At 44.0% G+C, this 10,000-nt stretch overlaps 1 protein-coding gene across 17 annotated transcripts in view; it reads right to left on the bottom strand.

The window, feature by feature from the left end:
- The window catches only part of LOC143287646 (uncharacterized), a 378,570-nt gene that overhangs the window by 237,987 nt on the left and 130,583 nt on the right, over positions 1 to 10,000 (bottom strand). For all 17 annotated transcript variants that reach the window (XM_076595773.1, XM_076595775.1, XM_076595774.1 and 14 more), the window contains exon 3: positions 2,990 to 3,096. In XM_076595773.1, coding sequence (XP_076451888.1) covers positions 2,990 to 3,096 — 107 coding nt within the window. The remainder of the gene's footprint in view (positions 1 to 2,989; positions 3,097 to 10,000) is intronic.

The raw sequence follows: 10,000 nt of genomic DNA, 5'->3' as shown, positions 1-10,000 counted from the left end.
CACACACACACACACACACACACACACACACCACACACACACACACACATACACACACACACACACACCACGCAAAACATGGGCTCTTACTCAACAAAACTTGGGCATATACTTATATGAGGCATTGAAGAGACTTCGAATCGTTATTTTGTGAACTGTGTTGTTGAGTATTGTATTAGCTACTTTTGGTTGATTTGTGATGTTGGTTTATCGTGTCAAGTCATTTTCTCTATTTATTTTCTTGTATGACCCCCTTCAGTAAGGGGCTTTGGCCTTAATCTGAATAAAAGATCGTTATCGTTATCGTTGTGTGTGTGTGTGTGTGTGTGTGTGTGTGTGTGTGTGTGTGTGTGTGTGTGTGTGTGTGTGTGTGTGTGTGTGTGTGTGTGTGTGTGTGCTCCTCCCCCATATCTCTCTCTGTATCCCCCGCATCTCTCTGTACCTCTTCCCATTAATCGTGCAAGGTGCTAAACGCTGTCTCAAGTGACCTCTCTTTTTGCTTTTTTTTTTTTTTAATTAAGTGTATTTTCCCCTTTGATATGATATGTCTCTTTTAAAAAAATCAAGTTATGTTGCTTTATCAAACGCCTCTGTATTTTCATGATATACAAGTTTATGGATAGTTTCGAGGTAGTAGTGTTAGATGGTAAGGAGTTACATATCTCTGTTGAGAACTGTGTTTGTTTTTTGTTGAGAGTTTCAGTGACTATAACTTATCTTTGTGTTTTTGTGGATTCTCTGTGACTACAACTTTTCATTGTCAGACTCTGAAACACGTTTCCAGGCCAGACAAACAAAACATCATTGGTTAACCTTCGGAACAGAAATGTTCAGACTCCTTGAATATGTTCGTCTCTGGAAGCTATGCATACATGGTTATGACAAAATTATTTGGATCAGAAGGAGAATTAGTGTTCCCTGTAGATTGTCCACGAAACATTTAAACAAGCATATTTCCGTTCTCTCTCCCCCCCCCCCCCCCCCCCCCCGTGTGTGTGTGTGTGTGTGTGTGTGTTTTAAACATTTTGTCATTCTTAACACTGTCAATTCATTATTGACCAGTCAATGAATTTCCTGCATCTGGCTTCCTGTACGGTTCAGGTTAAATATTAACGGAAAAAGCAATAGCTTCCTCCAGGAATATTCTGTCCATTGCTTTATATAGATGCTAATGCTTCTGAAGAAGGCCTGGAGCCAAAAACTCTCTCTCTCTCTCTCTCTCTCTCTCTCTCTATATATATATATATATATATATATATATATATATATATATATATATATATATATGTGTGTGTGTGTGTGTGTGTGTGTGTGTGTGTGTGTGTGTGTGTGTGTGTGTGTGTGTGTGTGTGTGTGTGTGCCTGTGTCAAGTCAAGTCAACATTTTTATTTCGAGATGGTAACTGAATAAGCAACAACTGGTGTGTTTTTTTACATCAAGCCATCTAGACAATAAAAAATAAACAAAACAAATATAAATATAGATAAGAAAGAAAAGAAGAAAAAAAGAGGAGAAACATAGAAGGGAAAAAAAGAAAAGAAAAAAGATACATATAAGAATTGCGCGATAATGAAATACACAGTGTGTGTGTGTGTGTGTGTGTGTGTGTGTGTGTGTGTGTGTGTGTGTGTGTGTGTGTGTGTGTGTGTGTGTGTGTGTGTGTGTGTGTGTGTGTGTTTCGTAGTTCGTAGAACATGATAAATTAGAAAAGAAAAAAAAAGATTCCAGAATCTATAGCTTTTTCCTGTGGAGGGCCGGGTCAGCATTAATCAGAGTGGCATCCCTCCCTCATTCAGGTAGCAGGGAGTATTGCCTTCCTGGAGACATCTGACGAGCCCCGGCCTGCAGATGAAGCACGGGTTATGCCAGGCGTGACAAATCGTCCCTCTCTATTACCAGGCTTCCACTGGGGCCCAGGTTGGCGGCTTTGATGTGCTGGATATTGATGCTGCTCCTGACAGTGCGCTTGTTTGATCGGACTTGTTTTCGCGTCCTCCTTTTTCTCTCTGTGCGTGTGTGTGTGTGTGTGTGTGTGTGTGTGTGTGTGTGTGTGTGTGTGTGTGTGTGTGTGTGTGTGTGTGTGTGTGTGTGTGTATGCCTCTTTTTATGTGTATGTGTATATATGTATATGTTCATATATATATATATATATATATATATATATATATATATATATATATATATGTGTGTGTGTGTGTGTGTGTGTGTGTGTGTGTGTGTGTGTGTGTGTGTGTGTGTGTGTGTGTGTGTGTGCCTCTTTCCATGTGTATGTGTATATATGTGTATGTTCATATATATATATATATATATATATATATATATATATATATATATATATATATATAAATATATATATATAATATATATATATATATATGTCTGTGTGTGTGTGTGTGTGTGTGTGTGTGTGTGTGTGTGTGTGTGTGTATGTGTGTGTGTGATGTGTGTGTGTGTGTGGATGTGCGTGTAAGAAAGAGACAGAGAAAAAGAGACCATGTGTGTGTGTGTGTGTGTGTGTGTGTGTGTGTGTGCGTCCGTGTGTATGTGTGTGCATTTGAGAGAGAGAGAGTGAGTGTGTGTGTGTGCGCGCGCGCGCGCGCGTGCGCGTGAAACAGGTTGAGAGACAGACAGACACAGACACAGACAGACAGGGACAGACAGAGAAACAGAGACACAGAGAGAGAGACAGCAGACAGACAGACACAGAGAGACAGACAGGCAGACAGGGACAGATAGAGAAACAGAGACACAGAGAGACATACAGACACAGACACAGACAGACAGACAGACAGACACAGACAGACAGACAGGGACAGATAGAGAAACAGAGACACAGAGAGACAAACAGACACAAACACAGACAGACACACACAGAGACACACGGACAGACAGGGACAGACAGAGAAACAGAGACACAGAGAGAGACAGACACACAGACAGACAGGAACAGACAGAGGCACAGAGAGAGACAGACAGACAGCAGACTCACGGTAGGTGCAGCCCTGGTCGTTCTGCTTCATCCAGCCGTTGCAGCACTTGTACTTGGTGACAGCCTGCTGTCTGTACTGGTTCCTGTAGGTAGTGTAGTAGTGGGTCCTGAAACACACGACACGGGAAACAAATCATTCACTGAAACTGCCACGCTGTGGTTGAGCGACTCCCATGTGGAGTGATGGCCTACAGGTAACGCGTCCGCCTAGGAAGCGAGAGAATCTGAGCGCGCTGGTTCGAATCACGGCTCAGCCACCGATATTTTCTCCACCTCCACTAGACCTTGAGTGGTGGTCTGGACGCTAGTCATTTGGATGAGACGATAAACCGAGGTCCCGTGTGCAGCATGCACTTAGCGCACGTAAAAGTTGTTGTTTTTTTTAGGGGTGTGGTGGGGGGTTAAACGGTATCTGCATAGGACTGACAAAAACCAACATGCACTGGATCAGATATTTCCAGGGGCACATTGCTGAACAAGTGGTCAAACTTCGTTAAAAATCATATGCAAACGTCATTATACATATATATAGAGAGAGATAGAAAGATGTATATATATATCTACTCTGGGTGTGTGCGTGACGTGTGTGTGTGTGTGTGTGTGTGTGTGTGTGTGTGTGTGTGTGTGTGTGTGTGTGTGTCGCTGTCGCTGTCTGTGTGATAAAAAAAATGTCACTTGATGTGGATGAATATGACTACACTTGTGCCTAATTTTATTGTTCATGTGGCTGTGTTCTTTTCTTTCTCTTTTTTTTATCAGGTTCTACGGGATCTACATTTATGATGTTTTCAGCCCTGATATCATGGCTCTGTGTGGTGGCTGGGCTGTAAGCAACACAGGCAGTGTCACTGAATCGTTTAAGACACTTTTTCACCCCTGTAGGCCTGCTCGTGCTAATTAAATCACACACTCGTGGGTGAGCGAGGGAAAGAATAAATTTTGGATGTGATGACGCATTTGTTTGACACATCAGTCGCTCTGGATCAAGTGCGGAGCTAAAATGTGGCTTTCATTCAGTAAAACAGCGTTATACGTTTCCATGTCATCTGTGCGTTTCAACCAGGTTCATGCCTCTCTTTAAAAAAAATACCCCACCGGAGAAATACATATCAAAGTGTGGATGAAAGAACAACGAGCACAGCAATAAGACAAATACACTATTTTTTATGACCATCGTCTGTCATGTTATATCATTCAGAGTTCAGATCTCAGAAGAAAGCACGATAGCTGAGTCTGAGCTGAGTCCAGTTTGTAATTCCACGTTGATAATGGAGTTAGAAATCAGTAGTCACTGACCAAACTTTGTGAATAAAAGAAAAACAAACAAAGAATGAAATGAACGGGACGAGAGAATCACACTGAAAGGTTGGGAAACCCAATGAACGATGATCTTTGTAGTTGCATTTCTTGTGAAGAGAGAGACAGAGAGAGAGGGAATGAGAGAGAGTGTATGTGTGCGTGTGTGTGTGCGTGGTGTGTGTGTGTGGGGGGGGGGGTAGATGTGCAATGCGGTTTGATGACTGAAATGGAGAGGCACGTAAATTTCAGTAATCTGTATATTTGTATATAGCTATTTCCATTTGGTGCCTTTTAATTTATCTTTTTATTTTCTATTCATTTTATTCATTTTACTTGTTTGTTGTTTTCTTCTTATGTTGGACATGTGCTGCTGCCAAAAAGAACATCTCTGTACCAAAGTATAGACAATAAAGTTTGTGTATTGTATTGTATTGTGTATTGTGTATTGGTGTGTTCAGCGTGAAACAACCTAAACAACTCATCCTTTATAACGACCAAGCAGACAGGGCAGCAAAAAGGGGAGCAAAGAATCATACATATAGTATAAAAGTATATTGCCCATTGTCATACAAGGAAATAAGCAATATACTAGAAAGATACTTTTATAGGTGCTTGAATTCAAGTCTAAAACCTCATCAGTTGACTCTCTCAGACTTTGGTCCGATTCGCAGACCAATTCTGAGTTTAGCTCTCAGACTATTATCAAATTCATTACTGACCAAGTATATACGGATCAAGTGCATATGCTTTAGTAACCTGACAATTAAGCATATAATTTTTGACTGTAGCTTGATGAAGCCTTATGTACACGAAAGTGTGTCTTCACAAGTGACTGAGAACGTTGATGTTTTTGAAATTTTGCATTCGCTTGTCAGTTTAACGACTTCTCTTTTACGAAGTCCTTTAAGTAATTTCCTGTAATCGTATTTAGAAATTTTTTTCAAACTTCACCCTCATTTCAGCCTATTTGCCGAGTTTCCCCTAACCCTCCATTCATTCACATCTCCCACACCTTCAAACCGATAATACTCAAATGTATTCATAAATACTTTAACAAAATGTCTTCAATCACCGATATGTGTGACAGGACATTAAACAAAATTCCTCCTCCTCATACTGAATAAACAACAATAAACACCCTCAATTCTGAAAAAAACAAAATTAAATACAATCGAACAAACTGAGCCACATCAAGGCTTTGCTTTCATGACAGCACTGTGAACAATCAAAACTCTACAACCTTATCAGATGACCTGCGAGAATGCTTACATATAACAGTGATATTCGATCACCATCGAGGGCACAGAAATCTGACAAACCACCATTGCAGTATTCGTACAGTAGACCAGCTGAACGAATTATGTAAAGTGATGGAGGTTGAGCGAAATTTGCTGAATAACAGTACCGGCTGACCACGAATTCATAATTTGAATTGCAGCTTTGTCACTTAGAATTGAGAGGATAGCATCTCTGAAACAGCCGTGATCAGAGTATTGGCAGCCAGAGTGTCCTGTTAAACGTTTTGTTCTGTTTTTGTTTCGATTGCTCTACGTTTCAAATCGAATATGCCTTTTCTTTCCATTCGCTTTGGAAACAATTCCGTTTGAGACTGAAACCTAAGACTATTCCTTCCTAAGTAGTGTCTTGTCTGCTTGGCCACTACGCCAAAACTACATGCAGTAGGGATTTGATATTATAATTATAAACATCAGGATGGATGGAAAGCATGAGAATTATCTTCTCACTTCAATGTATATTTGTTGCGAAACTAATCTTACCCAAAAGAATTATGACCAAGGGATATGTTGGGTCATAGAATAGCAGAGGAAAGAGAAGAGTGAGTGTGTCTATCTTAATAACTTGGTGAAGGGGAGACCCAAAGTACCAACAAGATCGCCGGGCGGAACAATCTGACGGGGCTGTAACTTCGGTCCAGTTCACCGCCGGAGAGCGCGAAACAAGGGAGGTAGGCCGTGATAGATTAACCACACAGGTGAGCTCACCAACACAACACCTTGGGCGGGTATCGAGGCAACACGTTCGTATCCCACGCTCCTTTCCCACCGGCTCCCATTGTGTGCACTCGCTCACATGAAGTGCACTGTATACCACCCACAGTCTGGCTTACATCACCGTCTCCACTCTCTTCAAGATCCGCATTAACCAGCGGCCCACGAGCTGCACTTAAAGAGTTGTGCAAGAGGGTTGTAGAAATAACAGTCGTACCTGCACCCAAGTTGGTGAAAGCGGCAGCGGTAATTAGTGTATAGATGTGGTGTGAGGAGGGCATTAACAATAGAGGCTGACTGGTATTGAAGCAAGCAAAAGAGGGGGTGGGGTGGGGGGGGGGGGGGTGGAGGAGTACCAACAACAGTGGTTGTTGTAGTACAAGTAGCACCATCGGTAGCACTAACAGCAGCGGCAACTATGGTGGTGGTAGCGGTAGAACTATTGCTAATAGAAGCAGCAGTGGTAGAATATTATATATATATATATATATATATATATATATATATATATATATATATATATATATATATATCAACTCACTATATTCAAAGGCACACAAAACTACGTGTTATTCTCTCTCTCTCTCTCTCTCTCTCTCTCTCTCTCTCTCTCTCTCTCTCTCTCTCTCTCTCTCTCTCCCGCTTCAGAATTTCTGCTAACAGTGAACGGTCCTTCATCCCACCCCCGAAAACGGAGTATGACTGCCTACACGACGGGGATAAAAACGTTCAAACATGAACGTGGGAGTCGCACCCCATTACTGAAGAAGACGGAGAAGACTTAACGGTCCGCTCAAACATTTTTGCTTTATCTCTATACAGACCATTTAAAAGGCGTAGCGTTTATGTAACATAACCTTTCCTTTGTGTCGAAATGTGACTTCTGTCATTTTATGTGTACCCCCTTCCAAGCGGCTTTGCGATATAAAACGTCCACGTCTACATCAACATCTCTCCCCACTAGCCCGGTTCGTGCTCTATCTGTCTCTGTCTCTCCCCATCCCCCTGTCTCTCTGTGTATGTTTATTGTGAAAACAGACAGATAAATACAGAGACAGGGAAAGGCAGACAGACAGACATAGAGAGAGAGACAGAGACAGACGCAGATGATTCATTCATTAAGACCATAGCCCTATAATAATGAGAGGCGATAACAAGAGACGCAGATATCACCGTAACTGGCAACAAGCATTCAATACTGTTTACACACTTCAACTATAGAAATTAGGAAAATACTATTTCTCTTAACAGAGAGAGAGGTGTGGGGGGCGGGGGTAGAGAGACAGACAGACAGAGACAGAGAGACAGAAACAGAGACAGAGAGAGATAAATCATGTGATGAAATGGAAAAGAAAGCAAGAAAGGTACAGCAATGACTAGCGTGGTTGGGGAGAACAGTGGTGGTTCTGCTGCTGCACCCGGTACCAGCAGCACGTGATTCCAGGCCACAGCCACACAGACAGCAAACATCCAACACGTGAATTCAAACCACAGCGACACAGACAACAAACATCCAACACGTGAATCCAGGCCACAGCAACACAGACAACAAACATCCAACACGTGAATCCAGCCCACAGCGACACAGACAGCAAACATCCAACACGTGAACCCAGGCCACAGCGACACAGACAACAAACATCCAACACGTGAATCCAGGCAACAGCGACACAGACAACAAACATCCAACACGTGAACCCAGGCCACAGCCACACAGACAACAAACATCCAACACGTGAATCCAGGCCACAGCCACACAGACAACAAACATCCAACACGTGAATTCAAGCCTCAGCGACACAGACAACAAACATCCAACACGTGAATCCAGGCCACAGCGACACAGACAACAAACATCCAACACGTGGATCCAGCCCACAGCCACACAGACAACAAACATCCAACACGTGAATCCAGGCCACAGCGACACAGACAACAAACATCCAACACGTGAATCCAGCCCACAGCGACACAGACAACAAACATCCAACACGTGAACCCAGGACACAGCGACACAGACAACAAACATCCAACACGTGAATCCAGGCCACAACGACACAGACAACAAACATCCAACACGTGGATCCAGGCCACAGCCACACAGACAACAAACATCCAACACGTGAATCCAGGCCACAGCGACACAGACAACAAACACCCAACACGTGAATCCAGCCCACAGCGACACAGACAACAAACATCCAACACGTGAACCCAGGCCACAGCCACACAGACAACAAACATCCAACACGTGAATCCAGGCCACAGCCACACAGACAACAAACATCCAACACGTGAATCCAGGCCACAGCGACACAGACAACAAACATCCAACACGTGAATCCAAACCACAGCGACACGGACAACAAACAGCCAACACGTGAATCCAGCCCACAGCGACACAGACAACAAACACCCAACACGTGAATCCAGGCCACAGCGACACAGACAACAAACATCCAACACGTGAATCCAGGCCACAGCAACACAGACAACAAACATCCAACACGTGAATCCAGGCCACAGCGACAAAGACAACAAACATCCAACACGTGAATCCAGCCCACAGCGACACAGACAACAAACATCCAACACGTGAATCCAGGCCACAGCGACACAGACAACAAACATCCAACACGTGAATCCAGGCCACAGCGACACAGACAACAAACATCCAACACGTGAATCCAGGCCACAGCGACACAGACAACAAACATCCACGCCAGGCTGACAACGAGTGAAGTCCCTGACCCACCCACCCCTTTCCTCCAGACCACCCTCTCCCCCCCCTTCCCTGGCGTAACGAATCGGACGTGTGTGGAACATAGGACGTCCGCTAATGACATGCACATGTTAATTGGCTGCTGAGAGGGGTGTGGTGGGGGTAGGGGGTGGGGGGACAGAGAGAGAAGTAGGGAGTTGGAAAGGGAGGAGGATGGACGGTAAGGGTTGACCTTTCCTTTGAAGTCAGTTCACCTTGTTCGGCACGTGAGGTCATGGCGCGTGATGACCTTGCTGTAATGACGGCGTGAAGTCAGTGACCTCAGAGAGGGAGACAGACATAGAGAGAGAGGGGGAGAGAGACAGACAGACAGACAGAGAGATATGGACAGAGAGAGAGGGAGAGGAAGACAGACAGAGAGATAGGGACACAGAGAGAGAGAGGTAGAGAGACAGAGAGTTAGGGACAGAGAGACAGACAGACAGAGAGATAGGGACACAGAGAGAGACAGACAGACAGAAAGATAGGGACACATAGAGAGAGAGAGGTAGAGAGACAGACAGACAGAGAGATGTGGACACAGAGAGAGAGAGAGAGAGAGGGAGAGAGAGAGCGATTTTCAACTGGAATAACCATACAATGCGAAAAGGAATGGGGGGCGCGGGGGAGGCAAGGGGGTGGGGGGGACGTTTCGAGGGGGGCCGGGGGTTGTCAGCCTATTCAGCGGGTAAGACAGGAAGAGCGGCCGTGGGAGATGTGATGCAGAACCTAATCTCTTCATCCACCCATTACCAACACTGATCCCCCTTCGGCTGGGGCATGGGATTAAAAAAACATCTGACAAATCCCCGGTTCTCTAACGAACAAACATTTCTGATTCTTATCAAAATCCAAACGCTGTTGTTTTTCTCCTGGTTTCCAAACGCAGAATGCCCTTCGATATTTGTGATACGTGGCCTGTCTTGCTCGCCGCGAGGCAAT

The sequence above is a fragment of the Babylonia areolata genome, chromosome 11 (assembly GCF_041734735.1).
Source record: "Babylonia areolata isolate BAREFJ2019XMU chromosome 11, ASM4173473v1, whole genome shotgun sequence".
Lineage (NCBI taxonomy): Eukaryota > Metazoa > Mollusca > Gastropoda > Neogastropoda > Buccinidae > Babylonia > Babylonia areolata.
Note: the sequence above shows the minus strand (reverse complement) of the source record. Positions and strands in the feature narration are given on the sequence as shown.